This window comes from Protopterus annectens, chromosome 11.part0 (assembly GCF_019279795.1).
Source record: "Protopterus annectens isolate FY-2018-M chromosome 11.part0, PAN1.0, whole genome shotgun sequence".
Classification (NCBI taxonomy): Eukaryota; Metazoa; Chordata; order Ceratodontiformes; family Protopteridae; genus Protopterus; species Protopterus annectens.
This window is the reverse complement of record NC_056745.1, coordinates 522098769-522125686: the sequence shown is the minus strand read 5'-3', so window position 1 is coordinate 522125686 and position 26918 is coordinate 522098769. Positions and strand designations below refer to the sequence as shown.

Here is a 26918-nt window from a genome sequence, read left to right as displayed (position 1 = left end):
TCCAACAACCCAAGAAAATGTGGTCCTGAGAAGACATCAGAACTGACTTCTTTAGATTTAGAAGTATAAGTCTTGTAGAAGAGCCTCCCTAAAAGGAGCTTAAATGAGAAGTTAATCCTAGTAAGGAAAAATCTGAATGTCATGAAGTCTGCAAGAGGCTGCAGAAGGTGCTAGGCATTTGGTAAATATCTTTGGTGTTGTGGAAAGACCAAATGGCAAAGCAGAGAACTGATAATGTAAGGAAGATGCAGAGAACCATAAAAACTTCCTGAAGAGAGAGTGACTAGGAATATGGGGATAAGTATCCTTCTGGCCACAGAAACCAGAAAGGCCTGAGGTAAAAACATAGGGAACAGAGATTGAAAAGTTAACTTTTTGAAAAAGGGAACTTTCATAAAAGATTTGAGAAAAGAGAGGACTAAAATGGGCCTCCAAGGACCCCCCTTCCTGGGAAACCAGAAACATTCTGGAGTAGAGACCATTGCCCCTCTAGCAAGGAGACATATTGGCTAAATAGTACCTTGAGCCAACAGACTGTGAAGTAAAGGTGCAAAATGAACTAACTGGCAAGGAGAGAGCTGAGGAATGTCTGAAAGGGGAGGAAGAGATTTCCACATCACATATAGTAGCCTTTGTAAATTATAGACAGAAACTATTTATTTATTTATTTTATTTTACATTTGTTTGCTGGGGAAATCCGACTGGACAGAGCTGTCCATTTTCAGTGGAGGCCCGGGGAAAAAAGCTCCAGAAACAATTACTAACATACTATACATAAGATATTTACATGGACATTGTGGTTTACACACACAGATATAAAATATAGCAGATAACATATATAAGCATAAGATACTTACATAAGCATAGTGGTTTAGACATACAATTCCAAGTATAGCAGGTAGTAATGTGATTGTGGTTCATACAGTATGTTTGGTAGAGATAATCATGAAGATGTAATGAAGCTAAGACACGAAAGGAAAAACTAAAAAAATACTAGCCAGTTTGTCAAAGGAGGAGAATATAGACAACTTCATATAAGGTTCATTGACATTTTAAGGGAAAGCTTTTTAACTTAGTCTAGGGGAAAATTAGTGGGTATAGATGCGACAGTGGGGAGTAGGTGGCAATGAGTTGGTAAGTAAAGTGTGATAATATATAGTCCATCTGTAGGAGTTTTAAAGAAGTGGTTGGATAGTGGGTAGGGGAAAGGTGTTAGGCAGTTGCATGTCCAGGAATTGTTTAGGTGGGAAATAAGCTGTTTTTTGAAGATTTTTTTTTTTAATTTGTCTGTTGTGTTTTTCTACCAAATGGGAAAAGACAGAGACAATCTTTATGAAAGAGGAATCTGGTCAAAGGGGAAGAGAAGGACAGTCAAATGGAAGCAGGCTTGTTCTAAAAGTAAGACTATTGCCCCCTAGAGTCATGACTTGTTTTCTAAAAAAATTTGATCTTTTTGCTTTGAATGCTATTTGGATGTTTACGAACAAAGAGAACTGCTTTAGTCGCACAGATCCTTTAGCAATTAGGAAAAGGGTAAAGAAAATCTGTTTTAAGATCTTGCATTACATTTACCCTTGTCTTGCAACACTTTAAAGAGATCTGCAGCAGACAAAGACAATTCAATAATTTCACCTTTACAACCTCTGGAAGGTATTGAAGCTAAAGACAAGAATACCTTCTAATGACTGACCCTGATTCAGCAGCCATAGAAGAAGCATAAACAACATCATAGCTACACGTAGTTGAATGTCTACCTGCTTGTGAAGCATAATTTACAAAGAAAGAGCTGAATTCTTATTATCAGGCTAAGGAATGTCAACTAAAATATCTCCTAGTTTGGAAAGAAGTGAGCGCACATATCTGGTCACGTGTCTGATAACTAATGGCCCTAAAAGCCAAGGTAGAAGAGGTGTAAATCTTCTTACCACATCTGTTCATGGTTCTGCTATCCTTATCAGACAGAAAGAGTTCTGAAGAAGTTTAGTGAAGCTTGTCAGTTGAGAGGAAATGACAGAAGGGTCTGATGAGGGTTTCTTATAAAGAAACGTCTGAGCCTCAGGAACATTATGAAATCTGTCTAGCTTTTTATGAGCAGAAGGCTGAGACTCAGGAGCTTGGGAGGCAGATGTGAATGTTTTGAACAGAGACTCAAGAACAGAAGGCACTACAGAAGTATGAGGAAAATACATCTGAAGGAGATCTAAATATATTTTTTTACCTCTGACATCTGAGAGCTTTCCCACTTAAAATGTTCTATCACTTTAAGAACAGTATTCCCAAAAGAAACTTCTTCCACTGGGGAATCAGGGGAAAGAGTGTCCTCCTCGTCATAACCCAGAGCAAGTGGCAAGTGAATCCGGGAAGACTAAGCTAAAGACTCCTTCCCAGAATCTAAATTTTCTTCCTCAGAAGAAGAGGTCTCCCTAATCTGCTTTGAAAGAGAAGAGGTAGAAGGGATCCCTACAGTAGAAGGGACAGACAACCCCTAAGGAGGTTTCAAAGCTGTATGGACTTTAAAAACATCTTGGGTAAAATTTTGCCACTCGTTTTGGGGGTCCTGCAATAGGAGCTTAACAAGGACGTCCACCTTGATAAACCTCAGAGGTCCAAAATCCTGGCATATTTCTATGACAGAAACTGGTATTTGTTCCCTCAATTAAATTTGTAGAATCCCCCAGGCCCTTCAGAAATTACCAGCTGCAGTTTCCCCTTCTCATCCTTAACAGATGTTGGCTCAACCTCAGAAGATGTGCAAGCAGAATGACTCATACTGTCCTCCAACAGGGTCATGACAGAGGGTGGTAGACATCAGAAACTGGAGGTCCTTAGTCTCTTCATCCAACACATTCGAGACATCCAGCAGAAGTTAGACAGCAGAAGTCTCAGCTTTTAATTTCTTCAACTTCTTTTTCAAAGTTGGCTGGATGTCCAAGCAAGAAAATTCCCAATCATGGTTCCTTGATCAAGGAGTTTAAGGCAATGGTTTTCCAGGTACACTGAAAAAGAGAAAAGGCAGCTGCTCAGGGTCTTAAGAACAAAGGCCTAGAAAACAGAACACTGTTTATGGTCGTACTCTGTACCTAAACAAAAAGGCACTTATTGTGGCTACCCATATGGAGAATCTGCCTCCTACATTCACATTTCCCTTTCCAGATGACCTGTACCTACAATAACACAAGCTAAAGGAAAAAGGAAGAGTCCCCAACAGGGTACTTATCTGCCCTATGCTCGGTGACCTACAGTAGATGTCTGACCTTCAGACCGAATTCGAAATGCTGCGTTCAGAGTGGTGACAAAGAAGTTCTGAGGGTTTTATGTTTATACATTATCTGTGTACCTTACACTTCAGATCTAAGGCATATGTCTGACCTACAGCAAATGGAAGGTCCCAGCCTCTGGAATTTTGGCCAGACATATGGCTATCCTTGGCCATATAGTAAGTATTACTGCAATAGTGATTAAGGAAGGACATCTGATAGAAAATACAGAAGTGAAAGCATGTGGCTCAATGTCTCCTTATTTGTGATCAAAACAGTCTTCTACAGCTGACGTACAGGAACCTGCCACATAGGCAAGTATTCACAGATGACTGACGCTCTTGAATATTAAGGCAGTATGGAAGGACCCGAAGGGACATTCAGGAACTAATTATACTGAATTTCTGATACACAGCCACAAACAGGAAAAATAGATACCACCCTTTGTAATAGCAGTTAAGGGATTATTCAACATCATAACAATTTGGCTAAAGTTTGAATCTGAAGAGCTCTGCAGTGATTTAACATTAGGGAGAAACATGCATTCTTTTATTCATTACATTATAGTCCTAGTGAGAAAGTGTGTGCTGTCAGTTTAGATATACTGCAAATGTCCTTCTATATCACTGTTGCAGTATTCTTGAAAGAAGGGGTGTAGCATCCTGGGCAGCCCATTGCTTGGCCAGTAGTGAAGAGATGGAAAAGGGTCTTGTTTGCACCGTATGTCTTATTTATGCTCCTTGCACAGAACATAGGGCATAAAAGGGACGTATAGACACAACTACCCAAAACTTCTTTTTGTCGGCAGTTTGAACACCATTGTTACCAGTTGTTTTGAATGTTTTGTTGCTGTTCTGACCTTTTAAAACACCAGATAGGTGCCCCATTAGGGTTGAGTTTTTTTTTCCTTTTATTTTATCTTTTAAAAGTTTCCTTCTTGGTATTGTAATTTTTATCACTACCTAGAGTTCATGTCATCCAAGAGGGGAAAATGTCAGTATGGGAGGCAGATTCCCCATAAGGGTTGTCACGATCAGTGTCTTTTTTGTTTGGGCACTTCCCACGACCATACCTCTTGTAGTATCTGTAAGGCATTTGTGCCTAAGACATTCTAAAGCCATTGGTCTTCCCTGTCCATTTATCTTGAAAACCGATATCTTAGACAGTTAGCCCAGGGTACCATGGTGGAATCCTTTGACCCCGAGATACTCCTGTTTGGTAAGATGAAGGCCAAGAAGTCTCAGCCAGATTCTTTGGCCATCCAGTCTCAACCGGATGTCCCTGTAGAAGCAGGTAATAGCTCTATAGGTTTTTTGGTGTTTACATCAGATTCCTCTGCTGCGACCCTGCCGGAGGCCAGCATGGATCTGTCTTTTCACACGTCCTGTGAGGCTTATTGGGCATCTGCTAGAGATGGTGAGGGGGAACTGTGGTTGATTATCTCAAAGGGTCTTACATGGATTCCGCAGATATCGGTGAGGGAGGAATTTCCAGGTTCTCTTCTCGAGTCTTGCCAAGGGTTGGAACCTCCAGTATTTGTTAGGGTTGATATTCCTTTTAAGAAATGACAAAAAATGAAGCATGTTTCACCTTGTCCTATGGATCATCAAAGGCAAGAGTTTCCTCAGGGTTTATTCTTTGCCTTAATGGCCATAAAGCCTCCTCAAAGGGGTTTCAGTACCCACTCCTCCTTGGACCTCTACCCCTTCTAAATGGTTTAGGGAACCAAATTCCTCAGATGAAGATTCCCTGTTTGGTGAGGGGTCCTTGTCCTATTCTTCACAGATGCCTTCACCTTTGGCTTATGGTTCTGATAATGAGGAGTCTGTTAACTCTGAGTCTACTTTCAAGGAATTCTCCTTTGGGGCACAATTGTTAGGATGATGAAATTCTTTAAGTGGGATTCTTCTCATGTGTCAGATATTCAGAGAAAATATTATGAGTTGCTTCAGTGGAAAGTCCTAAACCACTGCAGTTCTTTTTTGTGTTGGTCGCCTTGATAGATACTTTCATTGCTGCCTCCAAGTCTCCTGATTATCAGTCTCCTGCTCCTAAGAATCCTGCTAGTTTCTATAAGGTTCCTAAAGATTGTCTGTTTTTATTTAAATGTCCTTTTGCTGATCCTGCTAGTGTGTCAGTTTCTTCTGATAAGGATAAGCAGGGCACTGGACAGGAATGGTAAGAAAGTTTACACAGCTTCTGCTTTGGCCTTTAGGACTATTAATTACCAGACCCACATGAACAGGTGTGCTCTGGCCTTGGTAGCTCAGACTTGTCAGTTTATCTCTGCCCTTCCTGATTCTGATGGCAGATCCTTTGCCTTATCTTTTTTAGGTTCTGCTTCTTAAGTGCCTTGCCACTCTATTAAGTGTAGCTATGATGCTGTTGATGCCTCTTCTAGGGCCACAGCTTTTGGGTCCTTCATAAGGCATTATTCTTGGCTTCATCTCCAGTCTCTTCCTGAGGACATTAAGGCCAAGTTGTCGGATGCTCCTTTCAATAATACTCAGCTTTTTGGAGCTGCTGCTGCTGACTTGTTTAAGTCTCTTCCAGAGAAAGGCAAAGCCTTGTACAACGTTAAACATATTTTATCTCTCTTATCCCTAAGTTTCAGAGGAATTATCCTTATAGATCTGCTTTTGTTCGCAGGCAACCCCGGCAGGCCTCTAAGGGCAAGAGAAGTGGGAGGCGGGCACCATCTGATAAGGCTTCTTAGATTTCTGTGGCCCAGAAGCCTCCCTTGTCTGATAAGCCTGCTTCTCTTTGAAAATTTTCCCCTTCTGCCTTTAGACCAGGTTCCTTTGTCCCTTCAGCTCTCCCTTTGTCTTCTAAGGTGGAGTAGCAATATTGTTCCAAAATTAGCTCGCCATTGAACAAACTGATTATAACATCCAAGAAATCAAAGATGTTGAACTAATCCTTGCCAAATTAAAACTAAACTCAAACAAACATATCATTACTGCAGGTGGCTACATTCCACCAGGCAATAACACTACTATAATGGAATACCTGCTAAACTGGATCTCAAACTCCATGCCACAAGAAACTGTACTATTATGTGACTTTAATATTGACTGGCTGAACTGCTCTAGTCACACTCCAGCTACCCACATTAACCTCCATAGATTTACTAAAATTATATCCAACCCAACCAGAACAGACAAAACCTCAAAATGTGAATCCATCTTAGACTGGATTCTGTTATCTGACCCCACTCTAGCATGGCACTCTGGCTGTCTACCTGACAGTCTAAGTGATCATCAGCCAACCTACCTAATTCGGAACAGACCCCATTACATAAGCCAACCCAACCTCAGAGTAATACGTAACAAAAAGACCTTTAAAACAACTGACTTCATCAATTCACTACAAAGCTGTAATTGGACACCCCTAAAACTACTATCTCTAGATGATGCTGTACAGTACTTTAACTCCACTTTCCTGCAAATTCGAAGCTGTCATGCCCCCGACAGAACTATAAGACTGAAAGCTAACTATGCTCCATGGCTAACTAAAGATACTAAGACTACAATGAAAGAGAGGGAGCAGGCCTAGAGTCAATATCAAAAGGAAAAAACAGTAATCTGAGGCAAACCTACCAAGAACTTCAAAACAAAGCCAAAAAGCAAATCAAACTAGACAAAAGTAACTACTACAAAAACATGCAGGAAAAATATGCCAACAACCCTAAGAAATTTTGGGTTACAATAAATGGCACAATCCACCCAGGTAAAGCCACCACCCCAACCCCAGTACTACCAAACAACCATGACAACATTCCCACACAATTTAACAAGTTCTTTACCGAAACAGTCCAAACTCTTACCAATGCCCTCAATACCACTAGCAGCCCTATACCAGGTACTAGCAAAACCCAGCAGCAACAACAAAGGCACCAAGAATAAAATAGAAAAGGCACAACAATAGGATTCACCAAACACGATTTAATATAAAAATTCTCTCTCTGACGCTCAGCCTTCAAGGAGTATAGAACAAATGAAAAGCACAATCCTTATATACAAATTAAATCACTTAATTAAAACAATTAAACAATCAAATTATTAAAAAGTTTTTTTTAAACTAGCAGCATTTTCCAATTAAAATCCTCGTTTAATCCATTTGGATGTAAAGTTTTGAACTTCAATATATAAACTGTTTCTTTGTACAATAATAAATTTTTAATTTTTAACTGATCATACTTATTATCAGGCAATTGTTCTAAAATTGTTGCCTGTAACATCTTTTCATCACTATTATGCATTTCAAAAAAATGTCGAGCAACAGGACTTTCAACTTTATTGTTAATTATGTCTCTAACATGTTCCAAGAGTCTTACCTTAAAGGCTCTCTTGGTTTCCCCTATGTAAAATTTATGACAGGGGCATTTTAAGGCATAAATAACCCTCTCGGTATTACAACAAAAATAATTATTTACTCTAAAGGGAGTATCATTAATGTATTCAAAACTGGAAATTACAAAGCTGCATGCCTTGCATTTACCACACTGATAAGTCCCTTTATGACTAACATTATCTGTCATTATTTCTATTGGGAAGCTAAATCTACTTCGTACTAAAAAGTCTTTGATATTTCTTCCCCTTCTATATGAAAATTTCAGACTAACGTTTAACCATGGTTTGACATTATCCAAAGTACTGAAGCATTTCCAAAACATAGAAATAATTTTAATTAATTCAGATGTATAACATCCGTAGGTGGTAACAAAATAAATAGCCTCCTGTTGTATCTGTTTATTTTGGCCTATAAAAAGACCAAACTTCCTATCCTGTGTTCTATTCTTCTTATTATAGCTATGGGAATAACTAGCAAAACCCACCCTACTACTCAAAACAATACCACCAACTTTTCCCTACACCCTGTACCCACCAAAATTATTTCAAAGCTCCATAAGAAACTCAAACCAACCACACTAGCTGCTGACACCCCACTAGCCGAATTCCTTCAGATAGCAACAGATGCCATAGCCTATCCTGTGTCCATCCTCATAAACAGGTCATTTGCAGAATTCAAAGTCCCCACCCTGTGGAAAACATCACACATTATTCCACTGCACAAAGGGGGCAAGTCCTTAGAACTCACCAACTACCGCCCAATCGCAATACTCTCACCTCTATCCAAGATATTAGAGAGAGTTGTACATTCCCAACTACTTCGGTACCTCTTACAAAACAACTTAATCTCCAAAACCCAGCATGGCTTTAGACCATCCCATAGCACCACCACATCATTACTATCATTTACAGATATAGTTAACCATGATAGAAACAAGGGACTATTTGTATCTTCCATTTTCATAGACTTATCTAAAGTCTTTGACATGGTAGACCATAACATTCTTCTCCAAACTTTATCTAACCTAAGCCTCAGCCCCTCCAGTATATCATGGTTTAGTAGCTACTTATCTGGTCGACAGCAGGCAGTCCTATGGCATGACCAGCTGTCCCCCCTGCTACCAGTATCCATGGGTGTCCCTCAAGGATCCATCCTTGGCCCACTGTTGTTCTCACTATTCACCAACCAAATCAATTCCTCCTCACTCACAGCATCAGTAGTACAATACGCAGATGACACCACCCTTATAAGTGCCGCCCCCACATTAAAGGAACTGCAAATCCTCACCCAAAACATTTTTACTCTAGCTGAAACATGGTTCACAAACATTAAACTTATTCTTAACCCCAAAAAACTAAATCAATTATTTTCAGCCCAGGTCATGCTCCCTCCCTCAACAACACTTTCACCATTCACTCCAAAGATAACATTCAAATCACTCCAACTGCACATATTAAACTGTTAGGTGTAGAAATAGACAATAACCTCAAATTTGACATCCACATAGCACAAACCATTAAGAAAGTTAATAAAAAACTAGGACTTCTCTATAGGAACAAACACTTTATAACTAAACAAACCAAAGCTACTATTGCAAGGAGGGTTGCCACCTTTCATCATGGCAAAAACTGGAGTAAAGCCACACCCCTCATGCCATCAGTAACCCTGCCCATCCCTCCCCGCCCACACCCCACCCATTTTCTGAAGTCACAATGACATCACTTGGTAAGGAACACCCTCTTTTTCCATTCCTGCTGCCTGCTTTCGGCTGATTTACTATGCTTTTCTGTAAAAAAAAGCATAGTAAATCAGCCAATTTACAAACTTCGATAGTCTGTTTCCTTTTTGAAATAGAATACTGGAGTTGTACAGTGTTTTCCGGACTACCGGAGAATCAGTTTGATTTCCGGATAGTCCGGAAAAAAACGGAGGGGTGGCAACCCTAACTGCAAGAATTCATCTCTTATCCATCCTTCTCTATGCCTTTCCCATCCTTACTAATCTCCGCCAGAGTGATCTGAACAAAATGGAATCTTGTTATAACAAAATAGCCAAGTTCGCTACTGAAACCTCATACAAATCCTACCACTATCTTGCCCTTAACCAACTCAATTGGCTCAAGATACCTCAACTACTTCTGTTTAATCAACTCACAATAGCACATACTCTCTTCTACCTTCCAGAAAAAAACCCTGCACTTCAAAATATAATTAACCCCCACATCCCTACCAGAGCCTTACAATCTAGTTCTCAGAAACTGATAAGTGTTATCAGACGCAAAAATGATGCTGGCAAATCTCTCTTTGCCTGCATTATTGCCAAAATCTGGAACTCACTACCTAGCCAAATAACGTCCACTACCTCCACTATTAAATTTAAGAAACTCCTGAGAACCCACTTCTCAAACAATTGGCTTTGTTCATGCTACTCCCCAGGTTAACTTGCACCAATTACATGTTCAAGGATTCTACTAAAGGTCCCCTAATTCCTTTCACTGTAAAGCTTAATAATCACTGGTTATTTCTGTAACAAAATATTGAGAGTACTCATAATTTAGAAAGACAAAAAAAATTTCTTGTGTGTTTATATTTTATATTCTATATAAACCCCAATACTAGAATGCTGTACTCTGACTTTACTAAAGGAATTGTTAATCTGTACATAACTTATGTTTCTGTGGAACCTATATCGCTGTATGATATTCTTGTGTAATTTCTTTATGACATGCTATTGGAGCTTTTCTCCCCAAGCCTCCACTGAAAATGGATGCGTGTCCAGTCGAACTTTCACGGTAAACAAATGTAAAATAAAATAAAATAAATAAATTGGCATTTCATCCCTTCAGACTCTTGGGTTCTTCCTATCATCTGTAATGGTTAATTCGTGGTATGGAAATCTCTCCCTCCTTTTTCTGGAATTTCTCAACCTCCACTAGAGCAACTTCCTCACTTCCCAGGGGTTAAAGGGTCCCTGTTGAACCAAGGGACCATTCAACCTGCCCCCCACCCCAAAGTGGGACAGGATTTTTATTCCAGGATGTTCCTGGTTCTTCAAAAGGAGAGCACTTGGAGACCTATTTTGGATCTCTCTTGGCTCAGCACCTTTCTCAAATTCCCTTTGTTTTGGATACTTACTCTTCAAACTCTCTTTCCTCTTTTATTACCCCAGGCTTTTTCTGGTGTCCTTGGATCTGGAAGATGGTTACCTTCATATCCCTATTCACCCTCTCTATAGAAAGTTTGTACATTTCTCTGTGTCTTCCTCTCTTTTTCAGTTCTCAGTTTTGCCCTTTTGCCTCTCTACTGCCCCAAGGGTATTCACAAAATACCTAACTCCTGTGATTGCCTTCTGCAGGCTCCAAGGCATTCAGATTTTTCTTTATCTAGATGACCTGCTGCTTTACGCGCCTCCTACCTATCAGTCGATTGTGGCAGGATCTGCAGTTCATCATCTCTCTTCTTCAAAGTTTAGGGTTTACTATCAACTTTCAAAAGTCCATCCTGTCTCACTCTCAGGATCACGTGCATCTGGGTTGCAGGATTCAGACAGTGCCAATGTTGGCCTCTCTTCCACCTCCAAAGGTACTGTCACTGACAGACTTCTTTCAGTCTCTTCTTCCTCTGACTGCCATACCAGCCAGGCAGTTTCTTTGGGCCCTGGGATTCATGGCCTCTTCTATTCTATGCTTCCTCTTGCCACACTGCAATAAGGAAGCTGCAATAATACCTTAAGACAGTTTGGCCGTAACATTGTCACCTCTCATTCCCTACCTCAAAAAGGAATTTGAGTGGTGAATTTGACAATTCGCTCTCAACTCAGGCTGGCCTTTTCAGCCTCTACTCCCTTCTCAAGAGCTGTTCACCGATGCCTCAGACATGGGGTGGGGGCATCTCTTGGTCGCCTGAAAGTTCAAGGTCTTTGGCCTCCCCATCAGAAATCAGATCATAAGAACATCAAAGAGATGAGGGCTTTGATTTTGGCCCTTCAGACTTTTCACCCCATGTTCACTCCTGGCCCCTTGAAGGTGTACACAGACAACACTACAGTGATGTGGTATGTCAATAAGCAGGGTCATGAAATCTTACTTCTTCTGCAGAATGACACTTCAGGCTTGGGAAGTGGCTCTCAAGTTATCATTTAACTCTTCAGGCAGTATACATTCCTTCAGAGCACAAGCTTGTGGCAGACTCCCTGAGTAGGTCCAAAACACAGGCTCATGAATGAATGCTTCACAGAGATGCTTTTCTGGACATTGTCGATTGATGAGGGCATTCCTCACGTAGATCTTTTTGCCTCCCTTCTAAACAAGCAGCTTCCTCTCTTCTTTTCCAGAGTGCCATGCCATCTGGCCTGGAAGACAGATACCCTAGCCTTTCCATGGAAGGGGAGGTTTCTTTGTTCTTTCCCTCCTCTTCTTCTACTTCCAAGAGTCCTGCAGAAGAAGATGCCCCAAAAATATTACTAGTGACTCTCTTTTGACCACGACAGAACTGGTTTCCCCCTTAGTGCATCTGGCCAGGGGCAATCATCACAAGTTACCTCACCGGCTAGATCTCCTCAAACAGAACAAGGGGTCTCTCATACATCCCCACTTGTCCACACTGCAACTGACACTGTGGGTGACACGGTTTTGATCCCTTTCCAGCCCCTTTTTTCTGAGGATGTGCTCAGCGTTTTACAGGAGGCAAGAAAGCTCACAGCTACACTACAGAAACACACACACACACACACACACATATATATATATATATATATATATATATATATATATATATATATATGTGTGTGTGTGTGTAAAATATGTCATCTAATCACATAAGTAATGCATTCCATGTTACTGAAACTTGGGGATTTAAAAATACAGCAAATTCTTTTGCAGGGTAGAGCTGCATGGAGAATGATTCACAGTTCCACTGCAATCTTGCAAACTCTCTATAAATGAGTATTTTTTTTTTAATGTCATAATGTCTGAGTGGAGAAAATAATCTAATACTTTAATAAAAAATACTTAATTATATATCATAATCAACCACATCAATAAGAAAAACTGATATTTTGTTTATGGGTTCCAGCTAATCTTACTGAATTTCAGAACATGATATTGGCACTATAATACTGTTGGCAACAGTATTAGGTGACATTTAATGTAAAGTAAAACAAAAATAAGTATTTGGAAACAAGCTGCACTATGACATGTGAAAGTGTTACTGAAACCTGAAGCAAAAGGATTTTATTCAAACTTTCCAACTTATAAATTATCATACTCTATATCAGCTTAAATTTTAGTGTCTTGAAATCTGTAAGTTTTATACAGAAGAATTACAGAACCCTGGCTATCAGAGAACTTGCACAGAAACATCCAATAATACATCTATCTTTTACTGAGTAACACAGACACAAAGAAAATCTGTTACCTGAGGCACAAATTCTCTTGCTAAAGCTAAGGCTCGCTGGAATGCAGCATCTCCTGCTTCATTCTGCTCTGCCACATGACTGACCAGTCCAATCTGTTTGGCTTCAGCACCATCGACTACTCGTCCTGAGAAGATTAGTTCTTTGGCCAATGCCACACCAATGGTGCGAGGTAAACGCTGTGTCCCTCCTGCAAAGGAATGCAGAAAATCCAGCTGTGAGATCACAAGAAGATGTGCTGTGCCTCATAATATCTATGCAAACATAAGGTGCATGCTGTGAGATTCAACATCTTTCACTTTGTACATAACAGCCAACCTTTAACAAATACAAGAAACTGTTACCATGTACAGTCATACATTTTACAACTCAGTGAAGTAGTGAAAGTATTGTATGAGGCCAAAGCCTTGTACTTCATGTGGTCTGTCTCACATCATGCACTCCATTCTCATTCACAAAAAGAAACAAAAAAGTATGACTATGACTTAAGTATGCAGTGTGTGGTTTTAACGTGCATATGACTAAGATTAAGTACTGTCTGTTTTTAACATGCATATCGCTACGATTTAAGTATGTACTGTGTGTTTTTAACCTGTGGTATGCACTGTGTGTTTTTAAAGTTCGTATGACTAAGACTGGTAAGTATGTACTGTGTGTTTTTAATGTGCATATGAATAAGTTTGGTAAGCATGTAGTGTGTGTGTGTGTTTTTAATATACATATGACTAAGACTGGTAAGTATGTTGTGTGTGTTTTTAACGTGCGTATCACTAAGATCGTTAAGTATGTACCGACTGATTTTAATGTGCATATGACTCAGATTGCTAAGTATGTATAATGTTTTAAGATGCATATGACTATGATCTGTAACTATGTAGTGTGTGTTTTTAATGTGTGTATGACTATGATTAAGTATGTGCTGTGTGCTTTTAATGTCAGTATTACTCAGATTGGTAAGTATGTATGTTATGTTTTTAATGTGAGTATGACTAAAACTGTTAAGTATTTAGTGCATGTTTTGAACATGCTTATGACTAAGTATGGTTAATATGTAGTCTGTGTTTTTAATGTGCGTATGACTAAAATTGGTAAGTATGTACTGTGTGGTGTTTTATGTGTAATTTGTATATATGGATCTACTTCATAACATTGAACACTCACATAGCTGAAGCTCACAAAACTGAACACAAACAAGCAAATTATATATACATCTCTCTTTCTGTATGTGTGTGTGTATACATATATATATATATATATATATATATATATATATATATATATATATATATATGTATGTGTACATACACATATAAATCCAATTTTTATGCAGGAGAGGCAAGCACCTCTGTACCCAACACACCCTATTTATGTGTTCCAACTCCAAGTTTGCTCTACAGTGAGGAAGGGCTTCCGCTCACTCTACATACTCTACAGATACTGGCACATTGTTCTTTACTGTTCAGTATTTTGCAGAATGTCCCTCACCTTGCCTTATATTTTTTACCCAATCTACCATTATTTTTTTCTTTTTCCAGTAATTTACTTCACAGTGAACCAGTAATTGTAAATATTACAGTACCACATTTCTTATTGTGCAGAAAATGTGTGTTGACACATCACCATTTTTCCACTAACTATTTAATGAAATTATAGAAATATTTTTTAAAAATTGTTCCTCATTGTAGTCTTTTTCCCCCTTCATAATTTTTGGCTCAATACTCCGAACAGTTGATCAACCAAACACACAATCAAAAAGTTCGGCATTCCAAACGTTTGACCAACTAAATGAATCTATATGTAAACACACACACTCACAGACAGAAAGACACACAGAAGCTCGGTACTCCCTCTGTACTGCAGTACTTAGCATTACACCAATGCTTCTGAAGTACTATACTACTTTTGAAAAAAAAACAGATACGTGAAAACTCAGCTAATTTTTGTGTGTACTTTCTGCACTGAGGAAGACACTTCAGAACAAACCATTTGTACGTTCTTCTTTAAAAGGGAAGTTGTCATGCTTAGGAAGGATGTATATGCACACTCAATCCAGTTGGTGCAGGTCTAGATTGGGAATGAGGAGTAGATATTGCCTCATTTCCTGGTGCCAAAAACCACTGAGGAAATGCATCAAAGTATGAACCTGGGATCTATATGACTGAATCTTGTCATGAACTGCAACTATACATGCAGTGCATTACGGGGATGGAGAGAAGGTAAAAGTCAGCCACTGCTGATGGCCTTCTCAAGAATAACGTCATATGGTGGGTAGCTAACTCTTTACTACCTTTTACTTCAAGGGACCCCCTGGAATGGGAGGAACACTTGGTAGAGTCCCAGGCAGTATTGCTACAGGAGACCAAAATAGGAGTCAGGAGACAAAAAAGCAAAATACATTCTTGGGAATAAGTATGAAGCAAGGAATTGTCAAAGGATGCTTCAGTCCATGGAGATGGAAACAACCATGCTGGAGTACAGTACTTATCGATCACTAAGTGAATGAGATACAAACCACCACTATTGCACACTTCGAAAGCAAACAACAGAGGCAATTGCAGACCTTTGGAATGCCGTTTAACATCACTGCTAACAAACTGTTAGCTTTCTAGTGACAAAATACAATGCATCTAGCAATCCATTTAGAAAGTGTCTATTTGGTAAATGTAACATTGTCCTTACTTGCAGCATCAGGTTATTCTTTGTCCACACATGGACATGAAAGAAGGATAATCAGAACTATTGGTAAACATTCACACTATGGAAGATATGCCCGCAAATAAATGGGCCAAGTGAAAGCCAAATGAAGCAATGAATCAACACCAGACAGATCAAGTCTGTATAGAACACAAATTAAGGTCAACAAGAAATGAAAGCTTGAGGATGAAAAAAAAATCTTCTTACTGGTATAAGTGGCTATAGGGATGAGACACGTGAAGGTCATAACTTCATACAGGCTAAGTGAGCCACCTGAAAGGATGTGTGGGTCACAGTGTCAGTTTTAAGGTTTAAACCCCAAGTAAGAGAATGATTCATCATTGATGGATGGAAACAGAGCTGACCACATCTCCTCCCCTCTTAGTAGTTGCTTATTCTGCCTGAAATGAGTAACGGTTTTCCCATCCATCAAGTCTTGACATACCAGGATGGCCAAAAAAAAGTGCATGGTGACTACCCGCATAGTTATGGCACATCTGCAGATTTGTCATCTGTGGATGAAAGGGCTTCCAGTGGAGAACATGCCATCTGATACCACATATACGGAAGAAGAATGTAGCTGAGCACCATTCAGAGCCTCTGAGATCCTCCTTGACAAATTTGATGGAATAAAGACTTCTAATACAGTCATGTTTTAATGTGAAAATTGCTGGTTTGCCATAATGTATGTATTCTGTAGAATGTATAAGTTTTGTAATAATGTTTAACTTCTACAAGTTTGTAAAATATATGGAGCTTTTCTCCTCGGGTCTCCAGTGAAAATGGGCCTCTGACTCAGTTGGACAAACCCGGTTAACAAATGTCAAATAAATAAATAAATACTGGCGCTTCATTGTTTGAACCAGAACTGTCTTCAGTGAGGTTATGAGTTGTGGTTCCTGAAGCCAGACTGTTCTTGGTCACTACAGAGCCCTCAAAATGAATACTGAACTTTCTATCTGAAATTCCAACAGTAGAACAGAGGTGAGACATAAGACACAGAAAGAAACCATACAGTCTTCTTCTTTCCGGTTCAGGACACATTCATTCATAGTCCACTGTCCCCTCAGCCTTGCCCACCAAAGAGACACTGTATTCTCTTTGAATGCAAAAAGGATGACCACCAAAGTCCACAGTCTCTTACAAACAGTCTAGATATTATTTTTGTAGTCCTGGCTCCGGAAGAGGTCTAGTGATGCAAATCAACATATCTGCCAGAAGAGTTGATTCTGTGATATGTGCAATGACACTAGAACCATGCCGTGGCTGGCATCCTGTTGTCACACTCTCATCCACTCCTAGCACATAGGTTAGGAGCATCTGCCTGTATGTTTGCTGATGTGTTATGCCACTGTCTGGATGCCTAACTTCAATGAAAGAGGTGTAGACTTTTTATCTGTTAACCAGGCAAAACATTAGGTACAAGTGTTTGTTTTCAGGGTCAACCAAGGAGGAGACCAGTTGTGTTAATTGATTAGGCATACCTTAGATTACTTAGCTGGTTTTCAGGGTCAACCAAGGAGCAGACTGGTTAGGTCAATCAGACTGACCTACCTTAGATTAGTAACTTTACCATTATCCCTCATTTACTAAACATTTAAACTTTTCATATTTTATTCTGCTGATCATCCTATTTGACTATTTTTTTGTCTCTCTCTCTCTTCAAGGGACCATCAGCTCTCCCTCAGGTCAGCTCCTTGTTGACTGGGTCTACTGGACCCACCTTAGCCCCTCCCAAGGCTAATCCTGACCAGTGTCCAGAGCAGGTGAGGAGCCATAGCATTCTGAGGCATTGTCATACTGTTGCTGGGGAGTGTTTTTTTCATTATGCCTTATTTTCCCTGTCAATTGAACATATCAAAACTGTCTTCAGGATGGGCATGCAATTTCTTTGCCTGCTTTAAAGCATGCCCCCCCCCCAATATCTCCAGCCTCCACAGTGGATCTAATGCAAAATGAGTCACAACACCTTCCTCCCAGGGTGGGCACACCCATCTCTCTATGTCAGTATATCTGTCTCTAACTGAACCACGGTTGATTGGACCATAGTCATGCCTTTATTCCTCTACTTCACAGAGCTTGCCTGTTTTGATTGCTTTTTGCTACTTGTATTCATCATACCTGATACCTTGTATAACACATGCGATACAACAACAAAAGTACCAAGATTTTGCCCTGTTCTGGTGCATTTTTCCTTGTTTTATCAACAAGTCTATTACATCTTATAACATGTTCTCAGTAACTCTATACATTGTTTAATATTTCTGCACAGTTGCTGGTTATCTGTACGTCTCAAATTTATTTTAGTGCTAGGTTTACTGAAACTTAAATTACTGATCACAAGTGTAGCTGATGACAGCAAAACAAAGTTCTGCATATTGGCCATGCAAAGGGCTATGGAATTTGCAAACCCTGATGTGGTGGTTCCACTCTCTTACCCATGATCTCTAAGTACACTACCCCGGAGATCACACCAATTTGAAGAAAAGAGAACAAATTAACTGGCTGATGACACCACGTAGATTTAGAGAGCAGTTACAGCAGCAGAGTCACTACATAGAGGGGTGGAAATTATAAATGACTCCACATACTATGAACTATACTGCAATGGTCTACTTAGGGCATTTTAATTTTCTGCGATAGAATGTGTGCAATATAATTCACTTTTGTAACTCAGACAACTCTATCTCAATCACTTCTTATGTCATTTTTTTCCCCTGAGAATCTAATGAAAATGCGACTTAGTAGATGAACATTCTGGCTTACCAAATATAATAAGTAAACAAATAAGTGACTTAAAGTGGAAATTAAAAGATTTAAATGCAAAACTATAAAGAAGAATCTCATTAGCAACTTAAGGCATTAAAGATCATATGCAAAGGTCCATCCTACTTCAAAAACTCTCCAAGAAGTGGTTTCTCACATACAGTCTTAATTTCATTCAAGGAATTTGTACAGAAAAAACACAACTTCTTCTGCTTCTTTCGGCTTTTCCCGGTAAGGGGTTGCCACAGCGGATCACCTGTCCGCTCATGATTGGCAGTGGAGTTTTACAGTGTTGAGTTGTCAGCCCGGCGTCCAACCTTCCACAGAAGGTGCACTCATGCCTAGGGCCAATTTAGAGTGTCCAATCCACCTACAGCATGTCTTTGGGATGTGGGAGGAAACCGGAGCACCCGGAGGAAACCCATGTGACCACAGGGAGGACATGCAGACTCCACACAGAAGGCACCCCAGCCAAGGATCAAACCGGAGAACCTCTTGCTGTGAGGCAGCAATGCTAATTGTTGCACCACCGGTGCCGCCCAGAAAAAAAAAACACAACTATGTGCTTTAATATGTTAAAAGAAAGATTACTTACATGTGCTTGTCAGATACAGTCATAAATCTATTGTCCCTTCTGGCACTGGCATCATCATGCCCTTCCACCCTGATGAAGTGATGTATTTGCTATTAAATACTAACCAGTTTATTAAGACTGTAAAAGTTATACAAAAGTAGTAGAATGGACAGTTTGAAAGAACTAATAGTTAAAAGAATAAATAAATAAGTTCAATTGGTGCTGTGACTTTGCGTCTTTAGTTGTGTCACATTTTACTGAAACACAACAAAAAACATGCCTGCTTCTCCATGCTAACAAGTGCATGTACTATTAAAGGGGGAAACGAGTATCTCCATGGGGAGGTGAGGGCAAAAATTTGAAATGAGTTAATACAGATTAATGTTAGGAGAGGGCAGAAGACAGGAATGCCTCTGTCTCCAGAAGAAAGTCATCAAGTTATACCTTCACAGCGACACAGCAAGAAAGGTAAGTGCCTAAAATGCAAAGGCACTGATTACTTAAAGCACAGATTCATTGTGTTATATGAAAATAGGATTGGAAAATCATCTAATTACCACTGAAAGTCTCAAGGCAGGATTGGAATGCTTAGCTGTATTCTGTTTTCTGAATCTGAACATGACATTGAACCCACTGACATAAATTTACATCCCTGTGTTTGTCAGATACAGTCGTAAATCTAAGCTTCAAAGGTCTGTAAGCTTAGCAAGACCACCCTTATTTTAAAATGGGTTTATATGTGACTGATCCCAAATTCCACTGGTTAGGCTATCCCTGAAATGAGCTCCCTAGTCTACAAGTGGTATATTCATTAATGATGACTGAGTCCATATCAGTGAGAGAGAGAGGAATGTCTCATCCCTGTGGTGGGAATATCTACCAATCCAGGTTATGGTGGCATGCATATGAAACAGGCAGTAGACTTAAAGGGGAATGATGACTTTTAAGTCACTAGCAGTCAGCTCTCTACTGCAGCATCCCCATGTGTAAGCTAGCCAAAGGGACAAGAACATTATCACTGTAGTAACCCAAAAGATCTGCCTCAGGAAACAGCCAGGTGGACAGTTCTTTGAATTTCTGAGCCTTCTCCAGGTAAAGAAAGGCACAACACCAGATTTTTGTCCTGGACACACTGATGAGAGAAATATGATGATCAAGGGCACGATAAATTTCTCTACAGTGCCAGTGACCTCCAGTGAGTGCAAGCTAGCATCTCTGTCAGTATGGCTAACAAGAATACAAGAAACATTTTACTGTCGCACCTCAGCCATCATGACCAGCACTGTAGTAGGGCTGTCAGAGGCAGACTACAGGTGAAAGGGAATAATTTTGCACTGGAATTGAAGATTATCCACTTGCTAGTACTGAAATATCCTGAGACATCCACATACTAACCTTTCTTTTCAGTATGTAATCACACCATTCAAACATTCTTTGGAGGCAACAGGATGACTGTAAAACCTCACACAAGAGCTGCAAAACCTGGAGTCACTTCTTGGTAACGTGAAAGAGGCAGGGGAAATAGACTACTTCTTGTTCCAGTACAGGCAATGTTTCTATAGCACCTTTTGCTAAGATGAACTAACTGTGGCAAGTGCTTCCCCAACATATTTAGATGCCTGGTGGAATCACAAAATCAATAGGCTATGTAACAGAAGGAAGAAAATCATGGCAAAAATTAGGAGGTACAGCATCCAGCAGGATAAAAGCATTCTCATCAAAATAAACAAACAACTCAGAGGAGAAATAATGTTTAGTAAATCCAAATTTGAGGTAAATTTGGCCTCGCAGGCCAAGGACAACCATAAGGCATTCTTTAGCTATGTCTGCAACCTCAAAGGCAATACACAATTGTGTGCAGAGCTCATTGCAAATGGAGCCACCTAAACTGAGCCAGAAGATATAACAACCTACTGATCGACAAATTCAGCTTCCACTTTACACCCCCAATTTCCCTCAGGAAATACCATCGAATATAACTCCCCCTGCTATCAATATGGAACAGGTCTTTAATGCTCTAAGGCCAAGCAGACTGCATTGATTGGCCCAGGCAATATTCCAGGATGCCTTCTAAATAGCATAAAACATGACCTATCAGGCCCTCTGGAACCGATATTTAACTGCAGCCTCCAAACAGGCTTCGTGCCTCATGAATGGAGAACAGCAACAGTCATCCCTCTGCACAAAGGTGGGCCATCTACAGACCCTGGAAACTACATACTCATACATCTCACTAGTTTCATATGCAAAGGCATGCAGAGAATTATCATGGAAATAATCAGTAATGATATAGTAAACCTCCAGGCACTGGACCCAACGTAATTTGGTTTCGTCAAGGGCAGGTCATGCCTATTCAACCTGGTAGACTTCTTTGAGAAGGTCGCCAAAGCAATGGATTGAGGGCGAAATGGTTCACACTGCCTATGTTGACCTGGCCAAGCCATCTGACAAAATGCCCCACTTGGGCATTTTTGACAAACTCAAGAGCTTAGGTACAAAACTCTTATGTCACCCTGTGGATAGCCAAATGACTCATAGACAGGACCCAGGAAATTAGAACTGAGGAGCCCACCTCTACAAAGTGCCAGTCATAAGTGGAGTCCCTCAAGGATTGGTCCTGGGACTGCTTCTTTGTGACATTTATTCTCTGAAGTCAAGGACAATGTCAATGGCCTCTGGCTGACTAAATTTGCAGATGACTGCAAATTAGGAGCTGTCATTGAATCCCACACTGACACAAATGTTCTCCAGAACAGGTTGACACAGACATATAACTGGTGTCAGAGCCATGGACTAAAACTAAATGCCAAGAAATGCATAATAGCATCCTATGGGAAGTCATCCACCCCTGGTAACTATTATATTGACAACATTCCCCTTAGAGCTAACTCAGCAGTCAGTGACTTAGGGATACAAACAGACAGTAATCTAGCCTTTGACCATTACATGTATACAGTAGTGAGGAAATCATTCTATGTTGCGCAACTTATAAACAAAGGTATGGCATTTAGGTCCAACAACATTACTGTTCCACCACATTCAGCATTCATAAATCCTATCATTGAGTATAGCGCCTCCTTTGGAATGTACCTTACCAGGCACATCCAACAATTGGAATATCCATAGAGGTTCCTCACTAAAAGAATACAGGGAGTAAGTAACATGTCCTTGCAGACCTCCTCAAGGCCCTATCCCTGTATTCTCTCTCTCTATTGTGTTGAGATCTATGCCTGGCATACAGGGCACTGTCAGACCCCACTCTGATGGAACTCCTGCACATCTGGAAAACAAACAGTACCAGAACTACCTGTTCTAAAGACTTAAACCTTGCCTGTGATATAAATAGGACCTGCTGGACAGACAGGTATGTATCCCAGAGACTACCTCATCTTTGGAACAGACTCCCCATCCACATGAAGCAGAGTTCCTCTCTAACCCAATTCAAGTGTAACTTGGACAATTGGATGGGAAAGAGGGAATTCATCCCTAGTCTGGCACCTATGTCTCTAATGGACACAGGCAGCTTGTAAATGGTTAATTTTCCAGGTCCCTGCTTGTAAATGTTTCATCTCCCAAGCCTCTGCTTAGACTTATCAAGGGTACTAAAACTTGTCAGAGATTTGGGTTGAATGACTAGGCTTAAAAAGGCCCTTGTGATCATTAACCTAGTAAACAACTATGAACCTGTAAGATGAGGTAAGCCAGGAGGAACAGCTAAGCATCTCTCAAATGTGGTTTTATCTTTGATATTCAGGACCCATTAGTCATAAGTTATGAATGTACAGGCTGAGGGTTACAATACATAGCCTGCCTACAACAGTCTGATCTCAGTGGTCGTTAAGACTACTCCATACCGCCTGGTAGCATTCCTCTTGGGAAGCACTACACATGGGCCTAGTGGGGACAACATTGCCTGAATCATGGCAATCTTTCTTTGATAATAACATTACGTCTTCCTTTATAGGGCCTGCAGATATCTAGCAGATAATATACAGGTCAAAGGATTACACATGCCTTCCATGATGGACAGTACATCACTCCACTTCTGAAGATTCTGTTATATTTTAAGAATGTTCTTTAAAGAGAACTTCTCCCAGAAAAAAAAATATACATTCATGAGAACCGATCTCAACTCTTCATGAAATGAACCCAGTATAACTAGCAGCTCTAGGCAGGCAGGAACAAGTGGCAACTGGACTACACAGAGTGCTCACACCTTTACATATCCAGTGGGCAATGTGAAATACCATGAACAAAGCTATATTAAAGGAGTTTTCCATTTACCTCCCCTTCAGAGTTAGGAAGTAAAATTAAAACTTTTAAGTCTTTTAACAAGTAGTGAAAAGTACAGTTTTGTACCTACCATAAATGTAGATGTCCGATAGGTATGCATCTGCAGTCCTTACATATGGGTTGTCCTGCCTCAGGCAGCTTTGCGTTGGCCGGATTCCAAGTCTGGGGTCCGCGGCCTCGCCTTCGCCTTTTTCTCGTCCTGGCGCGTAAGCGGATATAAAATAAGCGTCACGCCATCATGTCCAAGTATGTAGAAGTTTCTCTCCTTTTTTTTTGGATTTAGAAAAGAGGGTTGTGGTGAAAAGGATATCTGGGTGCAACATCCCATTCGTGTGGATCCATGATGTTTCTGCTCGGCTGTCCGCCAATCGTTTTTTTTTTTTCCTACCTGACTTGAAAATGGGAATGGATTGAGGTTTAGGAGGGTTAGGGAAAGTTCCACATTTCCATTGCCAAAAGCAGAGAGGGTAGATCTCCTCCTTTGTTTATGTACCACCTTGGTTGCAGGAAATGCTTGAAGGCCTCGATGAATGTAACTGCCAGCATTTCCTTTTTTTTGTGGTTGTGCAGCAACTCTTTTTGTTTTTTGTCCTGTCCTTGAATGCATTTGCCCTGCTCCCCATCCATGCCATCCATGGTCTGGTACGTCGTTGCTGGTTTGGTGGTGGTATGTTTGCTGAAAGGCAGGGCATTGAGTTTCTAGGCTGTGACTGTGCTGAGACCATAGACTCCTTAGATACCATTTGTGGTTTTCATGTGCAGCCTTGCTAGTGGAATCAGAAGAATGCAAGATGCCCAGAAACCCAGGACCCTGATCTTTCTTGCCTTGCAGTAGTGTTGTTTGTAAGCATTTCTGAAGTAATCAATTAATTGTTGTGCTTTTTCTTCATGAGAAAAGCCATTTTTTGGGTTGTATCAATTTGTTTTTGCAAATTAATTAATTCGGGGGTTGGGATGGAACAAGTCTCCAGGATGCCAGTGAGGATGCAAACATCATTACATCTGCCTATATGATGGCCCCTAAGACCAGCCTCACTCTCACCCTTATTCAGAAATGCCAAAGCCTGGTGAACAAGTGAGTTAAGCTGATTGAGGGGGAGGTAGTCTCAGTGGTCAGCAGGAATACTGGAAATAAGTACACAGAAAAAGAGCAAATTCTGAAACTTGCTGTTATACTTTTAAAGCAGTTTTGTGATGGTGAAAGCCCAGTATACACTCAAAATGGGGATACGGATCTCCTAACCCTGATAGCAATATTAACTCCACGGTCACTACTACTCAGTCAAGAGAAAATACTCAAGAGAAATCACATAGCCTTGTACTTAGCTAAATCCCCCATAGTCACTACAACAATTTCAGAATTCTGAAAACTGCAATTACAGTTCATGGACTTAATATGGCGGGACCAGGTGTCTCTCCCAAATATTCATTTAGATGGTTCAAAGAAAAAAAAAATCATAAGTCAAACCTCCTCTTCTAAAGAACGGCCATCAGTGGTAGCCAGGCTGGGTGGGGATCTTTTATTCATATCTGAAGAACAGGATCTTGATCTTCTTATTCAGCAGCCTCTGTGGATGCTGAGAAGGTGATTTCCATTAGCTAGCTCACCTGATCCAGGCCTGTGCAGCAAGTGTGCATAAGCCACATGGTTAAGGAATGGAGTCTGAGAACATGCAGGACAGGCACAAGTGGTGCAGGGCACAACAGGACTATGTAGAGCCTGTATGAACTTGAGGACAATGTGATGTCTCACTCAAAATGCAATTTTCCATTGAGTGTAGATCACACTCTGAAAGTACATTGCATGGGCAAGAGCAGAAATGGGACCAAGGATAGTTTGGTTTTGAGAAAACAATAAATGAAAAACTCAGTTACCACTAGATGGGGATGCACCCACATACAAGGAATCAATGAGCACTACAACTACTGTGCACTTTGAAAAGGACCCAGTCTTGACTACAGGCCTGCACTTCATACCACCATCTACCTTTGCAGCTTCTGCCTTGGATTGCACAGTCAGGCTTTCAGCCAGTCCCTGTGCCAGGTTAATCCATCACTGCCAAATGTCAAGATGCAGGATAAATGTCCAAAAAGTCTCTGCTGGCACCAGGTCATGGCTCTCTAACACTGGGTCTCAGCATTAAGAAAGGTCCCCAAGCAAAACATAATGCTCCCGTGACCATCCAAGCTAATGATCTGAAGTTGCAGGAACACTTTATAAGACTTAACATTTTAAGTATCAGAAGTAGTGACTTTATGGTTATATACATTTTACGGAAATCTGAAATGGGGATTCTGAGGCTGCATGCTCTTCTTATACCTGGTGTTGGGGATTCTCAAGCTCTATGCTCTCCTTATACCTGATGTTGGGGATTTTGAGGCTGCATGCTCTTCTTATACCTGGTGTTGGGGATTTTTAGGCTGCATGCTCTCCTTATACCTGGTATTGGGGATTCTGAGGCTGCATGCTCTTCTTATACCCGATGTTGGGGATTCTGAGGCTGCATGCTCTCCTTATACCTAGTGTTGGGGATTCTGAGTCTGCAGAGGTTCACAGTCTCATAGGTGTCTACTAGGCTAATGGCCTTGGGATCTCTACAAGCCTAGCCCAAATGATTACCCTCTCATTGTGCCACCCGACCTTAGTTCCCAGTGTCTCTGTAGAGCAGAGCCACTGGAGTGATCCCCGGGGGTGTATTTTCTATTTCCCATCCACACATCAAGATTTCTCTTGAAGAGGGGCAGTGAGGTGCTCTGCTGGACATGTATGGGAGGTCTATTCCATAACATGGGCAGTCTCTGGGTTATGAACCTGTCTCTCCAGCACATTCTGTTGATTGTGGTAATGAGGTTGAGGTCTCTGGACAGTGTGCTACAGAGGGATTGGGATTTCTTTAGATGTAGCATTTCTAACAGAGCTGGGTCAGACATGGCTTTGTAAGTCAAGCAGAGATCGCCTCTTAGTTGACGATAAGAGACAGAGAATAGTTGGAGTTTTTTGTGTCTGTCCATATAGGACAAGTGTTTAAGGCTTAGGATACTCTTTGTGAGGTACTTTTGCAGCCTCACCAGTTGTTACAGGTGTCTAGTGAGGTACATGCCAAATGGGGCATTGTACTAGATGATTGGCCTAATGAGGGAAGAGTAGAGGGAGACAATGACCTCTTTCTTCCTAGATGAAAAACCCTTGGTAATGAGATGTGCCACACAGAAGGCCTTTCTGACCACAGTGGCAATTTAGTGGTCAAAAGAGAGATTGCTGTCAACCTGTGTTCCTGGATCTCTTATAATGCCTTCTGTGTTCAATGGACTACCATCGATGTAGTAATTCATGGGAACTGGGTTTTTCCCAAAGGGGATGATGACACATTTTTTGGCATTGAGCTTAATGCCATGGTTCTGACACCAGTCATTGGTCTCAGTGAGGCCTTTCTGTAGGATGTCAACATCACTCGGGGAGTTAATAATAGCTCCCAACTTGCAACTGTCTGCAAATTTTGTCAGCCAAAGTCCCTTCATGTTGGCCTGGACTTCAGACAAGTAGATACCAAACAGGAGAGGACCCAGGA

At 40.6% G+C, this 26918-nt stretch overlaps 1 protein-coding gene across 1 annotated transcript in view; it reads right to left on the bottom strand.

The window, feature by feature from the left end:
* The window catches only part of AUH (AU RNA binding methylglutaconyl-CoA hydratase), a 1941763-nt gene that overhangs the window by 327162 nt on the left and 1587683 nt on the right, over positions 1-26918 (bottom strand). Inside the window, exon 7 of the mRNA XM_044088029.1 lies at positions 13025-13212. Within this exon, the coding sequence (XP_043943964.1) occupies positions 13025-13212 (188 nt within the window). The remainder of the gene's footprint in view (positions 1-13024; positions 13213-26918) is intronic.